Below are 17,863 nucleotides of genomic sequence, written 5' to 3' on the forward strand. Positions count from 1 at the left end.
CACACACATAACACACACATAACACACACACACACACATAACACACACACACACACACATAACACACACACACACACATAACACACACACACACACACATAACACACACACACACACACATAACACACACACACACATAACACACACACACACACACACATAACACACACACACACACACACATAACACACACACACACACACACACATAACACACGTACACACACACACACACACACGTACACACACACACATAACACACGTACACACACACACACACACACACACGTACACACACACACACACAGCAGCGGCTCTACTCTGATCTCCTCCCGGATGACCGAGCTCCTCACCCTATCTCTAAGGGTGAGCCCGGCTACCCTGCAGAGGAAACTCATTTCAGCCGCCTGTATACAAGATCTCCTTCTTTTGGTCACGACCCACAGCTCATGACCATAGGTGAGGGTAGGAACGTAGATCGACTGGTAAATCTAGAGCTTCGCCTTCTGGCTCAGCTCCTTCTTCACCACGACAGACCGGCGCAGACCGCCCCTGTTATTCCAACACACCCTCCGGTCCCCCTTCTTAAAAAGGGGGACCACCACCCCAGTCTGCCAGTCCAGCGGTACTGCCCCCGATGTCCACGCGATGCTGCAGAGGCGTGTCAGCCAGGACAGCCCCACAGCATCCAGAGCCTTAAGGAACTCCGGGCGGATCTCATCCACCCCCGGGGCCTTGCCGCCAAGGAGCTTTTTGACCACCTCAGCGACTTCAGCCCCAGAGATAGGAGAGTCCACCCCTGAGTCCCCCAGCTCTGCTTCCTCATGGGAAGACGTGTTGGTAGGATTGAGGAGGTCTTCGAAGTATTCCCTCCACCGACCCACAACGTCCCGAGTTGAGGTCAGCAGCTCCCCACCTCCACTGTACACAGTATTGATGGAGCACTGCTTCCCCCTCCTGAGCCGCCGGATGGTGGACCAGAATCTCCTCGAAGCCGTCCGGAAGTCTTTCTCCATGGCCTCGCCGAACTCCTCCCATGCCCGAGTTTTTGCCTCGGCGACAGCCGAAGCCGCATGCCGCTTAGCCCGCCGGTACCCATCAGCTGCCTGCGGTTTACCGGGACCCCCCTCTGGAGCCAGGCCTGGAGGCGGGGTACGAGAGCGAGCGTCTGGTGGCCGGGCCTTCGCCCATGGGGCCCGGTCGGGCTCAGCCCGAAAGGGTTACATGGGCCCCACCTCCCGTGGGCTCACCATCTGCGGGAGGAGCCGTAGGGGTCGGGTGCAATGTGAGCTGGGCGGCAGCAAGGGGCGGGGACCCTGGCGGTCCGATCCCCGGCTGCAGAAGCTGGCTCTAGGAACGTGGAACGTCACCTCTTTGGTGGGGAAGGAGCCTGAGCTTGTGCGCGAGGTTGAGCGGTTCCGACTAGATATAGTTGGACTCACCTCGACGCATGGCTTGGGCTCTGGAACCAGAACCCTCGAGAGGGGCTGGACCTTCTTCCACTCTGGAGTTGCTCATGGTGGGAGGCGCCGAGCAGGTGTGGGCATTCTCATCAGCCCCCAGCTTGGTGCCTGCACGTTGGGGTTTACCCCGGTGGATGAAAGGGTAGTTTCCCTCCGCCTCCGGGTGGGGGGACGGGTCCTGACTGTTGTCTGTGCTTATGCACCGAACAGCAGTTCAGAGTACCCACCCTTTCTGGAGTCCTTGGAGGGAGTGCTGGAGGGTGCTCCTTCTGGGGACTCCATTGTTCTGCTGGGGGACTTCAATGCTCACGTGGGCAATGACAGTGAGACCTGGAGGGGAGTGATTGGGAGGTATGGTCCCCCCCCCTCTGAACCCAAATGGTGTTTTGTTATTGGACTTCTGTGCTCGTCATGGATTGTCCATAACGAACACCATGTTCCAGCATAAGAGTGTCCATATGTACACCTGGCATCAGGATTCCCTGGGCCGCAGTTCGATGATCGATTTTGTAGTCGTATCGTCGGACCTGCGGCCACATGCCTTGGACACTCGGGTGAAGAGGGGGGCGGAGCTGTCAACTGATCACCACCTGGTGGTGAGTTGGCTCAGATGGTGGGGGAGAAAGCCGGTCAGATCTGGCAGGCCCAAACGTGTTGTGAGGTTCTGCTGGGAACGTCTGGCTGAGTCCCCTGTCAGAGTGAGCTTCAACTCCCACCTTCAGCAGAGCTTCAACCATGTCCCGAGTGAGGCGGGGGACATTGAGTCCGAATGGGCTGTGTTCAGTGCCTCTATTGCTGAGGCGGCCGGCCGGAGCTGTGGCTGTAAGGTCGTTGGTGCCTGTCGTGGCGGTAATCCCAGGACTCGTTGGTGGACACCAGCAGTGAGGGATGCCGTCAAGCTGAAGAAGGAGTCCTATCGAGCCTTCTTGGCCTGTGGGACTCTGGAGGCAGCTGATGGGTACTGAAAGGCTAAGCGGCATGCGGCTTCGGCTGTCGCCGAGGCAAAAACTCGGGCATGGGAGGAGTTCGGCGAGGCCATGGAGAAAGACTTCCGGACGGCTTCGAGGAGATTCTGGTCCACCATCCGGCGGCTCAGGAGGGGGAAGCAGTGCTCCATCAATACTGTGTACAGTGGAGGTGGGGAGCTGCTGACCTCAACTCGGGACGTTGTGGGTCGGTGGAGGGAATACTTCGAAGACCTCCTCAATCCTACCAACATGTCTTCCCATGAGGGAGCAGAGCTGGGGGACTCAGGGGTGGACTCTCCTATCTCTGGGGCTGAAGTCGCTGAGGTGGTCAAAAAGCTCCTTGGCGGCAAGGCCCCGGGGGTGGATGAGATCCGCCCAGAGTTCCTTAAGGCTCTGGATGCTGTGGGGCTGTCCTGGCTGACACGCCTCTGCAGCATCGCGTGGACATCGGGGGCAGTACCGCTGGATTGGCAGACTGGGGTGGTGGTCCCCCTTTTTAAGAAGGGGGACCGGAGGCTGTGTTCCAGTTACAGGGGAATCACACTCCTCAGCCTCCCTGGTAAGGTCTATTCAGGGGTCCTGGAGAGGAGGGTCCGCCGGATAGTCAAATCCCGGATTGAGGAGGAGCAGTATGGTTTTCGTCCTGGTTGCGGAACAGTGGACCAGCTCTATACCCTCTCTGGGGTCCTGGGGGGGGCATGGGAGTTTGCCCAACCAGTCTACATGTGCTTTGTGGACCTGGAGAAGGCATTCGACCGTGTCCCCCGGGGGCTCCTGTGGGGGGTACTCCGGGAGTATGGGGTACCGGACCCCCTTGTACGAGCTGTCCGGTCCCTGTACGACAGGTGTCAGAGCTTGGTCCGCATTGCCGGTAGTAAGTCGGATCCGTTTCCGGTGAGGGTTGGACTCTGCCAAGGCTGCCCTTTATCACCGATTCTGTTCATAACTTATATGGACAGAATTTCTAGGTGCAGCCGAGGTGTTGAGGGGATCCGGCTTGGTGGCCTCAGGATTGGGTCCCTGCTTTTTGCAGATAACGTGGTCCTGTTGACTTCATCTGGTCGTGATCTCCAGCTCTCGCTTGAGCGATTCGCGGCCGAGTGTGAAGCGGCTGGGATGAGAATCAGCACCTCAAAATCTGAGACCATGGTCCTCAGCCGGAATAGGGTGGATTGCCCTCTCCGGGTCGGGAGTCAGGTCCTGCCTCAAGTGGAGGAGTTTAAATATCTCGGGGTCTTGTTCACGAGTGAGGGAAGGATGGAGTGCGAGATCGACAGACGGATCGGTGCGGCGTCTGCAGTAATGCGGACTCTGCGCCGGTCTGTCGTGGTGAAGAAGGAGCTGAGCCAGAAGGCGAAGCTCTCCATTTACCAGTCGATCTACGTTCCTACCCTCACCTATGGTCATGAGCTGTGGGTAGTGACCGAAAGATGGAGATCTTGTATACAGGCGGCTGAAATGGGTTTCCTCCGCAGGGTGGCCGGGCTCTCCCTTAGAGATAGGGTGAGGAGCTCGGTCATCCGGGAGGAGATCAGAGTAGAGCCGCTGCTCCTCCGCATCGAGAGGAACCAGTTGAGGTGGCTCGGGCATCTGGTCAGGATGCCTCCTGGACCTCCCTGGTGAGGTGTTCCAGGCATGTCCCTCTGGGAGGAGACCCCGGGGAAGACCCAGGACACGCTGGAGGGATTATATCTCTCGGCTGGCCTGGGAACGCCTCGGGATCCCCCCGCAGAGTTGGCAAATGTGGCTGGGGAGAGGGAAGTCTGGGCTTCCCTGCTTAGGCTGCTGCCCCCGCGACCCGACCCCGGATAAGCGGGATGAAGATGGATGGATGGATGTGACACACATAACACATAACACACACTCACACACACAACACACACACATAACACACACACACACACTCATCACACACACATCACACACACACACATGTGACACACATAACACACACACACACACACACACACATAACACACACGCACAGTGTACTTTTTGTGTGTGTGTGATGTCTCCAGGAGTCGGACTAAGAACATGATGTGGTACGGAGTTTTAGGAACCAAAGAGCTTCTTCACAGAACCTACAAAAACCTGGAACAGAGAGTCCTGCTGGAGGTAAGGACCGGAACCAGAACCAGAACCGGAACCGGGGCGTACATGCTGGACCCGGGCTCCTGCTGAACATGCTGTGTGTGTTTCAGTGTGACGGCCGGCCCATCCCCCTCCCCAGCCTGCAGGGGATTGCTGTGCTAAACATCCCCAGTTACGCCGGAGGAACCAACTTCTGGGGCGGAACCAAAGAGGATGATGTAAGAACTGACCTGTTCCACTCACGATGATGTCACAACTGAGTGGTGATGTCACAGCGACTGTCTGTCCATCAGACCTTCACAGCTCCGTCTTTTGATGATAAGATCCTGGAGGTGGTTGCCGTTTTCGGCAGCATGCAGATGGCGGTTTCACGTGTCATCAACCTGCAGCACCACCGCATCGCTCAGGTACCTGTCTACCTGTCCATATGTCTACCTGTCCATATGTCTACCTGTCCATATATCTACCTGTCTACCTGTCCATATGTCTACCTGTCCATATGTCTACCTGTCTACCTGTCCATATGTCTACCTGTCCATATGTGTACCTGTCTACCTGTCCATATGTCTACCTGTCCATATGTCTACCTGTCTACCTGTCCATATGTCTACCTGTCCATATATCTACCTGTCTACCTGTCCATATGTGTACCTGTCTACCTGTCCATATGTCTACCTGTCTACCTGTCCATATGTGTACCTGTCTACCTGTCCATATGTCTACCTGTCTATATTTCTACCTGTCTACCTGTCCATATGTCTACCTGTCCATATGTCTACCTGTCCATATATCTACCTGTCTACCTGTCCATATGTCTACCTGTCCATATTTCTACCTGTCTACCTGTCCATATGTCTACCTGTCTACCTGTCCATATGTCTACCGTCCATATGTCTACCTGTCCATATATCTACCTGTCTACCTGTCCATATGTCTACCTGTCCATATTTCTACCTGTCTACCTGTCCATATGTCTACCTGTCTACCTGTCCATATGTCTACCTGTCTACCTGTCCATATGTCTACCTGTCCATATGTCTACCTGTCCATATGTGTACCTGTCTACCTGTCCATATGTGTACCTGTCTACCTGTCCATATGTCTACCTGTCTACCTGTCCAAATGTCTACCTGTCTACCTGTCCATATGTGTACCTGTCTACCTGTCCATATGTGTACCTGTCTACCTGTCCATATGTCTACCTGTCTACCTGTCCATATGTGTACCTGTCTACCTGTCCATATGTCTACCTGTCCATATATCTACCTGTCTACCTGTCCATATTTCTACCTGTCTACCTGTCCATATGTCTACCTGTCCATATGTCTACCTGTCTACCTGTCCATATTTCTACCTGTCCATATGTCTACCTGTCTACCTGTCCATATGTGTACCTGTCTACCTGTCCATATGTCTACCTGTCTACCTGTCCATATGTCTACCTGTCTACCTGTCCATATGTCTACCTGTCTACCTGTCCATATGTCTACCTGTCCATATTTCTACCTGTCCATATGTCTACCTGTCTACCTGTCCATATGTCTACCTGTCTACCTGTCCATATGTCTACCTGTCCATATGTCTACCTGTCCATATGTCTACCTGTCTACCTGTCCATATGTCTACCTGTCTACCTGTCCATATGTCTACCTGTCCATATTTCTACCTGTCCATATGTCTACCTGTCTACCTGTCTACCTGTCCATATGTGTACCTGTCTACCTGTCCATATGTCTACCTGTGTACCTGTCCATGTGTCTACCTGTCCATATGTCTGTCTACCTGTCCATATGTCTACCTGTCCATATGTCTACCTGTCTACCTGTCCATATGTCTACCTGTCCATATGTCTACCTGTCTACCTGTCCATATGTCTACCTGTCCATATTTCTACCTGTCCATATGTCTACCTGTCCATATGTCTACCTGTCTACCTGTCCATATGTCTACCTGTCTATATTTCTACCTGTCTACCTGTCCATATGTCTACCTGTCTACCTGTCCATATTTCTACCTGTCCATATGTCTACCTGTCTACCTGTCCATATGTCTACCTGTCCATATGTCTACCTGTCTACCTTTCCATATGTCTACCTGTCCATATTTCTACCTGTCCATATGTCTACCTGTCCATATGTCTACCTGTCTACCTGTCCATATGTCTACCTGTCTACCTGTCCATATGTCTACCTGTCCATATGTCTACCTGCCCATATGTCTACCTGTCTACCTGTCCATATGTCTACCTGTCCATATTTCTACCTGTCTACCTGTCCATATGTCTACCTGTCCATATTTCTACCTGTCCATATGTCTACCTGTCTACCTGTCCATATGTCTACCTGTCTACCTGTCCATATGTCTACCTGTCTACCTGTCCATATGTCTACCTGTCCATATTTCTACCTGTCCATATGTCTACCTGTCCATATGTCTACCTGTCTACCTGTCCATATGTCTACCTGTCCATATGTCTACCTGTCTACCTGTCCATATGTCTACCTGTCCATATTTCTACCTGTCCATATGTCTACCTGTCTACCTGTCCTTATGTCTACCTGTCCATATTTCTACCTGTCCATATGTCTACCTGTCTACCTGTCCATATGTCTACCTGTCCATATGTCTACCTGTCTACCTGTCCATATGTCTACCTGTCTACCTGTCCATATGTCTACCTGTCTACCTGTCCATATTTCTACCTGTCCATATGTCTACCTGTCTACCTGTCCATATGTCTACCTGTCTACCTGTCCATATGTGTACCTGTCCATATTTCTACCTGTCCATATGTCTACCTGTCCATATTTCTACCTGTCCATATGTCTACCTGTCTACCTGTCCATATGTCTACCTGTCTACCTGTCCATATGTCTACCTGTCTACCTGTCCATATGTCTACCTGTCCATATTTCTACCTGTCCATATGTCTACCTGTCCATATGTCTACCTGTCTACCTGTCCATATGTCTACCTGTCCATATTTCTACCTGTCCATATGTCTACCTGTCCATATGTCTACCTGTCTACCTGTCCATATGTCTACCTGTCCATATTTCTACCTGTCCATATGTCTACCTGTCCATATGTCTACCTGTCTACCTGTCCATATGTCTACCTGTCCATATTTCTACCTGTCCATATGTCTACCTGTCCATATGTCTACCTGTCTACCTGTCCATATGTCTACCTGTCTATATTTCTACCTGTCTACCTGTCCATATGTCTACCTGTCTACCTGTCCATATGTCTACCTGTCCATATTTCTACCTGTCCATATGTCTACCTGTCTACCTGTCCATATGTCTACCTGTCCATATGTCTACCTGTCTACCTTTCCATATGTCTACCTGTCCATATGTCTACCTGTCCATATGTCTACCTGTCCATATGTCTACCTGTCTACCTGTCCATATGTCTACCTATCTACCTGTCCATATGTCTACCTGTCCATATGTCTACCTGTCCATATGTCTACCTGTCTACCTGTCCATATGTCTACCTGTCCATATGGCTACCTGTCTACCTGTCCATATTTCTACCTGTCCATATGTCTACCTGTCTACCTGTCCATATGTCTACCTGTCTACCTGTCCATATGTCTACCTGTCCATATGTCTACCTGTCCATATTTCTACCTGTCCATATGTCTACCTGTCTACCTGTCCATATGTCTACCTGTCTAGCTGTCCAAACGTCTACCTGTCTGTAGGGTTAGGAGGCAGCACAAATCTGGATGTGCTGAAGCTTCTGTAGGCTGTGATCCAGGATCCCGACTAGGTGGCCGTTACAGTAACCCAGCTAACCAGTCCATGACCTGGAGGACTACCACAGCCAAGGACAGACCTCTGAGGAGCCCCACAGATGACAGCATGGGCCCTTGCCCTGGGATCCCCCAGGACCACAACTAACTCCTACCTATGAGGAAAGACTGACGCCCAAGGACAGTTCCATTCAGCTGGATGATATACTGCAGCCGGGGAAGGAGTCTATGGCGGTTAAAAGCTGCTGTTAGATGGAGGACCAGGAGAGGCGTAAAACCCCGGTCAGCCGCCACCAGCAGATCTGAGTCGATATGGAAAGGTTCTTAGTCGCAAGGTGGTCGCTAAGCTGGGTGACCACCACCTTATCCAGTACCTTTGAAATAAAAAGTTAGATATGTGTGTGTAATTTCATAGGGTTTTTGGGCTCTAGACCAGGTTTTTAAGTAGTGACCTAACAAGTTCTGTTTTTAGGGGCGATGGGACCAAACCAGATATGAGGGAAGAATTTATCGTCTCAGTTCTAAGAGGGATTATGGCAGAGAGATGCTGTCTTAAAAAAGTTGTGGAGAGAGGGTTGAACGGGTCAGGTCATCCTTCAGGTGATGGAAGTCTTGTAGAGCCTGACTGCAGCAGCAGGAACGACCTTCTGCATCGTTCCTTCAGAAGGGATGGAGGTGTCTGCTGCTCCCCCTGCTCCTCCAACTGTCCACTGAGTCATAGATCGGATGGGAGTTGTTGTCCATGAGTGCCAGCACCACCTCCTCCAGACTGGGAAGCTTCATCCCGATGATGGACTCTCTGATTAGTCCCGTTCCCCAGCACACCAGCACTGATGGAACATGTGGAGCATTGTGCTGCAGATGTTACAGGACCTCCACAGGAAGACCCGTTGTTGTTCACAGCGTCTGCTTTATGGACCTCTGTGATCCACATGAACTCCCAGATAACTGCAGGATGGAACAGTTTCCACCGCTGGACCCTCAATCCAGATGGGAAGGTGGAGGTTTATTCCTGCCAAAGTCCACCACAGTCTTCATCATGTTGTCCACATTCAGCAGCAGATGGTTCTCCTTGTACCCCCACACAAAGTGGTCTAGCAGTCCTCCTCACCCTGACCGTTCCCAGCTCTACCGTCTGATCTGAAAACCGCTGCAGATGATCGGACTCCGTGCTCTACTTAAAGTTAGGCATGTATGCGGTAAGCGAACGGTGATAGTGCCTGGGGCGCTCCGGTGTTGCTTGTCAGATGCACAGCTCTGTGTTTTCAACTGCGTTCTCCTTGTCAGTCACTGATCCAACCAACCAGGGAAGCATCCACATGCATGTTCTCCAACTTCCCCTGTCAGTCTTTGTGTTAAAAGCGCTGACCAAGTCAAAAAAAACATGTGTACAGTGGTATTGGGTCTCTCCACGGAGGACTAAACTATCTGCATCAGATAAACCGCTGCATCATCAGCTCCAAGCACAGGATGGCATGCATGCTGCAGAAGGTCTTGGGACGCTGCAGAAGGTCTTGGGACGCTGCAGAAGATCTTTGGACGCTGCAGAAGGTCTTGGGACGCTGCAGAAGGTCTTTAGACGCTGCAGAAGGTCTTGGGACGCTGCAGAAGGTCTTTAGACGCTGCAGAAGGTCTTTAGACGCTGCAGAAGGTCTTGGGACGCTGCAGAAGGTCTTTAGACGCTGCAGAAGGTCTTGGGACGCTGCAGAAGGCCTTGGGACGCTGCAGAAGGCCTTGGGACGCTGCAGAAGATCTTTGGACGCTGCAGAAGGTCTTGGGACGCTGCAGAAGGTCTTTAGACGCTGCAGAAGGTCTTGGGACGCTGCAGAAGGTCTTTAGACGCTGCAGAAGGTCTTGGGACGCTGCAGAAGGTCTTGGGACGCTGCAGAAGATCTTTGGACGCTGCAGAAGGTCTTGGGACGCTGCAGAAGGTCTTTAGACGCTGCAGAAGGTCTTGGGACGCTGCAGAAGATCTTTGGACGCTGCAGAAGGTCTTGGGACCCCGCAGAAGGTCTTGGGACGCTGCAGAAGGCCTTGGGACGCCGCAGAAGGCCTTGGGACGCCGCAGAAGGTCTTGGGACGCTGCAGAAGGCCTTGGGACGCCGCAGAAGGCCTTGGGACGCCGCAGAAGGCCTTGGGACGCCGCAGAAGGTCTTGGGACGCCGCAGAAGGTCTTGGGACGCCGCAGAAGGTCTTGGGACGTCGCAGAAGGCCTTGGGACGCTGCAGAAGGTCTTGGGACGTCGCAGAAGGTCTTGGGACGCTGCAGAAGGTCTTGGGACGTCGCAGAAGGTCTTGGGACGCTGCAGAAGGTCTTGGGACGCTGCAGAAGGTCTTTAGACGCCGCAGAAGGTCTTGGGACGCCGCAGAAGGTCTTGGGACGCTGCAGAAGGTCTTGGGACGCTGCAGAAGGTCTTGGGACGCTGCAGAAGGTCTTGGGACGCTGCAGAAGATCTTTGGACGCTGCAGAAGGTCTTGGGACGCTGCAGAAGGTCTTTAGACGCTGCAGAAGGTCTTGGGACGCTGCAGAAGATCTTGGGACCCCGCAGAAGGTCTTGGGACCCCGCAGAAGGTCTTGGGACGCTGCAGAAGGCCTTGGGACGCCGCAGAAGGCCTTGGGACGCCGCAGAAGGCCTTGGGACGCCGCAGAAGGTCTTGGGACGTCGCAGAAGGCCTTGGGACGCTGCAGAAGGTCTTGGGACGTCGCAGAAGGTCTTGGGACGCTGCAGAAGGTCTTGGGACGTCGCAGAAGGTCTTGGGACGCTGCAGAAGGTCTTGGGACGCTGCAGAAGGTCTTTAGACGCCGCAGAAGGTCTTGGGACGCCGCAGAAGGTCTTGGGACGCCGCAGAAGGTCTTTGGACGCCGCAGAAGGTCTTTAGACGCCGCAGAAGGTCTTGGGACACCGCAGAAGGTCTTTAGACGCCGCAGAAGGTCTTGGGACGCCGCAGAAGGTCTTGGGACACCGCAGAAGGTCTTTAGACGCCGCAGAAGGTCTTGGGACACCGCAGAAGGTCTTGGGACGCCGCAGAAGGTCTTGGGACACCGCAGAAGGTCTTGGGACACCGCAGAAGGTCTTGGGACGCTGCAGAAGGTCTTGGGACTCCACAGAAGGTCTTGGGACACCGCAGAAGGTCTTTAGACGCCGCAGAAGGTCTTGGGACGCCGCAGAAGGTCTTGGGACGCTGCAGAAGGTCTTGGGACACCGCAGAAGGTCTTGGGACGCTGCAGAAGGTCTTGGGACGCTGCAGAAGGTCTTGGGACGCTGCAGAAGGTCTTGGGACTCCACAGAAGGTCTTGGGACACCGCAGATCTTTAGACGCCGCAGAAGGTCTTTAGACGCCGCAGAAGATCTTTAGACGCCGCAGAAGGTCTTGGGACGTTGCAGAAGGTCTTTAGACGCCGCAGAAGATCTTTAGACGCCGCAGAAGGTCTTGGGACGTCGCAGAAGGTCTTGGGACGTCGCAGAAGGTCTTGGGACGCTGCAGAAGGCCTTGGGACGCTGCAGAAGATCTTTGGACGCTGCAGAAGGTCTTGGGATGCTGCAGAAGGTCTTTAGACGCTGCAGAAGGTCTTGGGACGCTGCAGAAGGTCTTTAGACGCTGCAGAAGGTCTTGGGACGCTGCAGAAGGTCTTGGGACGCTGCAGAAGATCTTTGGACGCTGCAGAAGGTCTTGGGACGCTGCAGAAGGTCTTTAGACGCTGCAGAAGGTCTTGGGACGCTGCAGAAGATCTTTGGACGCTGCAGAAGGTCTTGGGACCCCGCAGAAGGCCTTGGGACGCCGCAGAAGGTCTTGGGACGCTGCAGAAGGCCTTGGGACGCCGCAGAAGGCCTTGGGACGCCGCAGAAGGCCTTGGGACGCCGCAGAAGGCCTTGGGACGCCGCAGAAGGTCTTGGGACGCCGCAGAAGGTCTTGGGACGCCGCAGAAGGTCTTGGGACGTCGCAGAAGGCCTTGGGACGCTGCAGAAGGTCTTGGGACGTCGCAGAAGGTCTTGGGACGCTGCAGAAGGTCTTGGGACGTCGCAGAAGGTCTTGGGACGCTGCAGAAGGTCTTGGGACGCTGCAGAAGGTCTTTAGACGCCGCAGAAGGTCTTGGGACGCCGCAGAAGGTCTTGGGACGCTGCAGAAGGTCTTGGGACGCTGCAGAAGGTCTTGGGACGCTGCAGAAGATCTTTGGACGCTGCAGAAGGTCTTGGGACGCTGCAGAAGGTCTTTAGACGCTGCAGAAGGTCTTGGGACGCTGCAGAAGATCTTGGGACCCCGCAGAAGGTCTTGGGACCCCGCAGAAGGTCTTGGGACGCTGCAGAAGGCCTTGGGACGCCGCAGAAGGCCTTGGGACGCCGCAGAAGGCCTTGGGACGCCGCAGAAGGTCTTGGGACGTCGCAGAAGGCCTTGGGACGCTGCAGAAGGTCTTGGGACGTCGCAGAAGGTCTTGGGACGCTGCAGAAGGTCTTGGGACGTCGCAGAAGGTCTTGGGACGCTGCAGAAGGTCTTGGGACGCTGCAGAAGGTCTTTAGACGCCGCAGAAGGTCTTGGGACGCCGCAGAAGGTCTTGGGACGCCGCAGAAGGTCTTTGGACGCCGCAGAAGGTCTTTAGACGCCGCAGAAGGTCTTGGGACACCGCAGAAGGTCTTTAGACGCCGCAGAAGGTCTTGGGACGCCGCAGAAGGTCTTGGGACACCGCAGAAGGTCTTTAGACGCCGCAGAAGGTCTTGGGACACCGCAGAAGGTCTTGGGACGCCGCAGAAGGTCTTGGGACACCGCAGAAGGTCTTGGGACACCGCAGAAGGTCTTGGGACGCTGCAGAAGGTCTTGGGACTCCACAGAAGGTCTTGGGACACCGCAGAAGGTCTTTAGACGCCGCAGAAGGTCTTGGGACGCCGCAGAAGGTCTTGGGACGCTGCAGAAGGTCTTGGGACACCGCAGAAGGTCTTGGGACGCTGCAGAAGGTCTTGGGACGCTGCAGAAGGTCTTGGGACGCTGCAGAAGGTCTTGGGACTCCACAGAAGGTCTTGGGACACCGCAGATCTTTAGACGCCGCAGAAGGTCTTTAGACGCCGCAGAAGATCTTTAGACGCCGCAGAAGGTCTTGGGACGTTGCAGAAGGTCTTTAGACGCCGCAGAAGATCTTTAGACGCCGCAGAAGGTCTTGGGACGTCGCAGAAGGTCTTGGGACGTTGCAGAAGGTCTTTAGACGCCGCAGAAGATCTTTAGACGCCGCAGAAGGTCTTGGGACGTCGCAGAAGGTCTTGGGACGTCGCAGAAGGTCTTGGGACGTCGCAGAAGGTCTTGGGACGCCGCAGAAGGTCTTTAGACGCCGCAGAACGTCTTGGGACGCTGACGTTTAGGACCTGACAGTCTTTCAGTTCCCCTGGATGATTTGTTTTGCACAGGGACCAGACACAATGTCTCTATGATCCAGGTTGATTTGTGTTGCCATAGTAACAGATTTAGGTAACCGTGATGTCCACTTGTTAATGTGTCCCTAAATCCCTCACCTGTCTCCCTGGGTCAGTGCCGGACAGTGAAGATCACCATTCTGGGGGACGAGGGTGTTCCTGTTCAGGTTGACGGGGAGGCTTGGATCCAGCCTCCTGGTTACATTAAGATCATCCACAAGAACCGGACCCAGACCCTGACCCGAGACCGTGTAAGTACTGCAGCAGGCTGTGGGATCCAGGGGGAAGGTACTGTCTAGACCTGGTTTTTCCGTGTGTTTCTGTGTCCTGAAGGCGTTTGAGAGCACCCTGAAGTCCTGGGAGGACAAACAGAAGTGCGAGTTTCCGCCGTCCCCGCCGTCCTCTCAGCCAGAGAATGTGTCCGAGGAAGAGGTGTCACTCATCAGCGAGTTTGGTCAGGCTGCCGGAGCCCTGATCCACAGGTGAGACGGTGGACTGTCTCTGAGCAGTCCTTCAGATGAGGAACTAAATCTGTTCCCGCTGTTTCAGTATCCGTCAGGTCGCCCAGTCTCACCACAGCATGGAACAGGAACTGGCCCACGCCGTCAACGCCAGCTCCAAGGCCATGGCGCTGGTCTACGCCAAGAGTTCTGGGGTATGGTGCCAAAAACCTTTACAGTCCTGTCTCCAGACCAAGACCTGATGTCTTATCCTGGTCCAGGTGTGAGGTGAAATACTGCACTGAACCACCCCGTCCCACATCTGGTTCTCATCAATCAGGATCAGACTTCATGATGCGGCGTGACAGAGCGTCTGGCCACGCCCACTTGTGTCTATGAAGGGTCATGTGGCTCCTGATAACCATCAATCCGTTCAGCCGGGAACCAGAGGAACCTTCTGGTAGAACTGATCAGGTGGAGGAGCGTCGGCATCAAACCACCGGACACTGCCAGAAATGGGACCTACATCAGGGACATGTAGACCAGGTCCTCCATCAGGGACAGGTAGACCAGGTCCTCCATCAGGGACAGGTAGACCAGGTGCTCCATCAGGGACAGGTAGACCAGGTTCTCCATCAGGGACAGGTAGACCAGGTCCTCCATCAGGGACAGGTAGACCAGGTCCTCCACCAGGGACAGGTAGACCAGGTCCTCCATCAGGGACAGGTAGACCAGGTCCTCCATCAGGGACAGGTAGACCAGGTTCTCCATCAGGGACAGGTAGACCAGGTCCTCCAGGGGAACAGGTAGACCAGGTCCTCCATCAGGGACAGGTAGACCAGGTCCTCCATCAGGGACAGGTAGACCAGGTCCTCCACCAGGGACAGGTAGACCAGGTCCTCCATCAGGGACAGGTAGACCAGGTGCTCCATCAGGGACAGGTAGACCAGGTTCTCCATCAGGGACAGGTAGACCAGGTCCTCCACCAGGGACAGGTAGACCAGGTCCTCCATCAGGGACAGGTAGACCAGGTTCTCCATCAGGGACAGGTAGACCAGGTCCTCCATCAGGGACAGGTAGACCAGGTCCTCCACCAGGGACAGGTAGACCAGGTCCTCCATCAGGGACAGGTAGACCAGGTTCTCCATCAGGGACAGGTAGACCAGGTCCTCCAGGGGAACAGGTAGACCAGGTCCTCCATCAGGGACAGGTAGACCAGGTCCTCCATCAGGGACAGGTAGACCAGGTCCTCCACCAGGGACAGGTAGACCAGGTCCTCCATCAGGGACAGGTAGACCAGGTTCTCCATCAGGGACAGGTAGACCAGGTCCTCCAGGGGAACAGGTAGACCAGGTCCTCCATCAGGGACAGGTAGACCAGGTCCTCCATCAGGGACAGGTAGACCAGGTCCTCCACCAGGGACAGGTAGACCAGGTCCTCCACCAGGGACAGGTAGACCAGGTCCTCCATCAGGGACAGGTAGACCAGGTTCTCCATCAGGGACAGGTAGACCAGGTCCTCCACCAGGGACAGGTAGACCAGGTCCTCCATCAGGGACAGGTAGACCAGGTCCTCCATCAGGGACAGGTAGACCAGGTTCTCCAGGGGAACAGGTAGACCAGGTCCTCCATCAGGGACAGGTAGACCAGGTTCTCCATCAGGGACAGGTAGACCAGGTTCTCCAGGGGAACAGGTAGACCAGGTCCTCCATCAGGGACAGGTAGACCAGGTTCTCCAGGGGAACAGGTAGACCAGGTCCTCCATCAGGGACAGGTAGACCAGGTCCTCCATCAGGGACAGGTAGACCAGGTTCTCCATCAGGGACAGGTAGACCAGGTCCTCCATCAGGGACAGGTAGACCAGGTCCTCCATCAGGGACAGGTAGACCAGGTCCTCCATCAGGGACAGGTAGACCAGGTCCTTCATCAGGGACAGGTAGACCAGGTTCTCCATCAGAGACAGGTAGACCAGGTCCTCCATCAGGGACAGGTAGACCAGGTCCTTCATCAGGGACAGGTAGACCAGGTTCTCCATCAGAGACAGGTAGACCAGGTCCTCCATCAGGGACAGGTAGACCAGGTCCTCCATCAGGGACAGGTAGACCAGGTCCTCCATCAGGGACAGGTAGACCAGGTCCTCCATCAGGGACAGGTAGACCAGGTCCTTCATCAGGGACAGGTAGACCAGGTTCTCCATCAGGGACAGGTAGACCAGGTTCTCCAGGGGAACAGGTAGACCAGGTCCTCCATCAGGGACAGGTAGACCAGGTTCTCCAGGGGAACAGGTAGACCAGGTCCTCCGTGCTTTTTAACCATGCCCACCCATGTTAACCACACCCACATCACATGTCCGACCAATCACACGATACTTCTCGGAGCCCGATGTGTCCTCAAACACGTCCGCGAGAACAAAATGACGTGCTTTTCTTCTCGGAGCCTCGAGAACAAGAAGAAAGTTCTGGTTTCTCCTGGAGGAAGGAACGAGCTTTAGAAATGAGCCTCCTGGTCTGGGCGTGTCCAGTCCTGGTCTGGGCGTGTCCAGTCCTGGTCTGGGTTCCTCTGGACTGGGTGTTGCTGGAGGTTTTCAGTCCTGGTCTGGGCGTGTCCAGTCCTGGTCTGGGTTCCTCTGGACTGGGTGTTGCTGGAGGTTTTCAGTCCTGGTCTGGGCGTGTCCAGTCCTGGTCTGGGTTCCTCTGGACTGGGTGTTGCTGGAGGTTTTCAGTCCTGGTCTGGGGGTCTCCAGTCCCCCTTGACTTGTTGTGGTCTCTGATGTTTCAGGTTCTGAGCTGCAGTCTGGTGGTCCAGATGGTCGGGAACGTGAAAGCGTTGCTCAGTGAGACTGAGCTGCTCCTGTCCGGAAACATGTCCATGGTAAACCACTCTGTCCTTCCGGTCCAGAACCTCATCCAGGTCCTGGTTCTGGTCCTGACTGTCTTTCCTCTGTGTCAGCAGCAGTTGGATCCGGTTCAGCAGGAACAGCTGCATTCAGATCTGGGTTCTGTTGCTCAGCAGCTCCACCGACTGACCGACGTTCCCTGGTTGTGTTCCGTCATCGACCCGACGGACCACGAGGTGAAATCTACCAACGTTTACCTGTCCGACCACTTGTTTACCTGTCCATCCCGTTGTTTACCTGTCCGACTCGTTGTTTACCTGTCCGACTCGTTGTTTACCTGTCCGACCCGTTGTTTACCTGTCCGACTCGTTGTTTACCTGTCCGACCCGTTGTTTACCTGTCCGACTCGTTGTTTACCTGTCCGACTCGTTGTTTACCTGTCCGACCCGTTGTTTACCTGTCCGACTTGTTGTTTACCTGTCCGACCCGTTGTTTACCTGTCCATCCCGTTGTTTACCTGTCCGACTCGTTGTTTACCTGTCCGACTCGTTGTTTACCTGTCCGACCCGTTGTTTACCTGTCCGACTCGTTGTTTACCTGTCCATCCCGTTGTTTACCTGTCCGACCCGTGGTTTACCTGTCCGACTCGTTGTTTACCTGTCCAACCCGTTGTTTACCTGTCCGACCCGTTGTTTACCTGTCCATCTCGTTGTTTACCTGTCCGACCCGTTGTTTACCTGTCCGACCCGTGGTTTACCTGTCCGACTCGTTGTTTACCTGTCCGACCACTTCTTTACCTGTCCGACCCGTTGTTTACCTGTCCGACCACTTCTTTACCTGTCCGACCCGTTGTTTACCTGTCCGACCACTTCTTTACCTGTCCGACCCGTTGTTTACCTGTCTGAC

The 17,863-nt window shown here is 54.5% G+C and overlaps 1 protein-coding gene across 4 annotated transcripts in view; it reads left to right on the forward strand.

Moving 5' to 3' along the window:
- dgkd (diacylglycerol kinase delta) overlaps nt 1-17,863 on the forward strand; it is a 214,659-nt gene that overhangs the window by 181,039 nt on the left and 15,757 nt on the right. For all 4 annotated transcript variants that reach the window (XM_079246419.1, XM_079246420.1, XM_079246421.1 and 1 more), the window contains 8 exons: nt 4,449-4,545; nt 4,632-4,739; nt 4,815-4,928; nt 13,799-13,933; nt 14,016-14,164; nt 14,232-14,337; nt 16,900-16,992; nt 17,074-17,193. In XM_079246419.1, coding sequence (XP_079102545.1) covers nt 4,449-4,545; nt 4,632-4,739; nt 4,815-4,928; nt 13,799-13,933; nt 14,016-14,164; nt 14,232-14,337; nt 16,900-16,992; nt 17,074-17,193 — 922 coding nt within the window. The remainder of the gene's footprint in view (nt 1-4,448; nt 4,546-4,631; nt 4,740-4,814; nt 4,929-13,798; nt 13,934-14,015; nt 14,165-14,231; nt 14,338-16,899; nt 16,993-17,073; nt 17,194-17,863) is intronic.

This window comes from Telmatherina bonti (genome assembly GCF_933228915.1).
Source record: "Telmatherina bonti genome assembly, chromosome: 9".
Classification (NCBI taxonomy): domain Eukaryota; kingdom Metazoa; phylum Chordata; class Actinopteri; order Atheriniformes; family Telmatherinidae; genus Telmatherina; species Telmatherina bonti.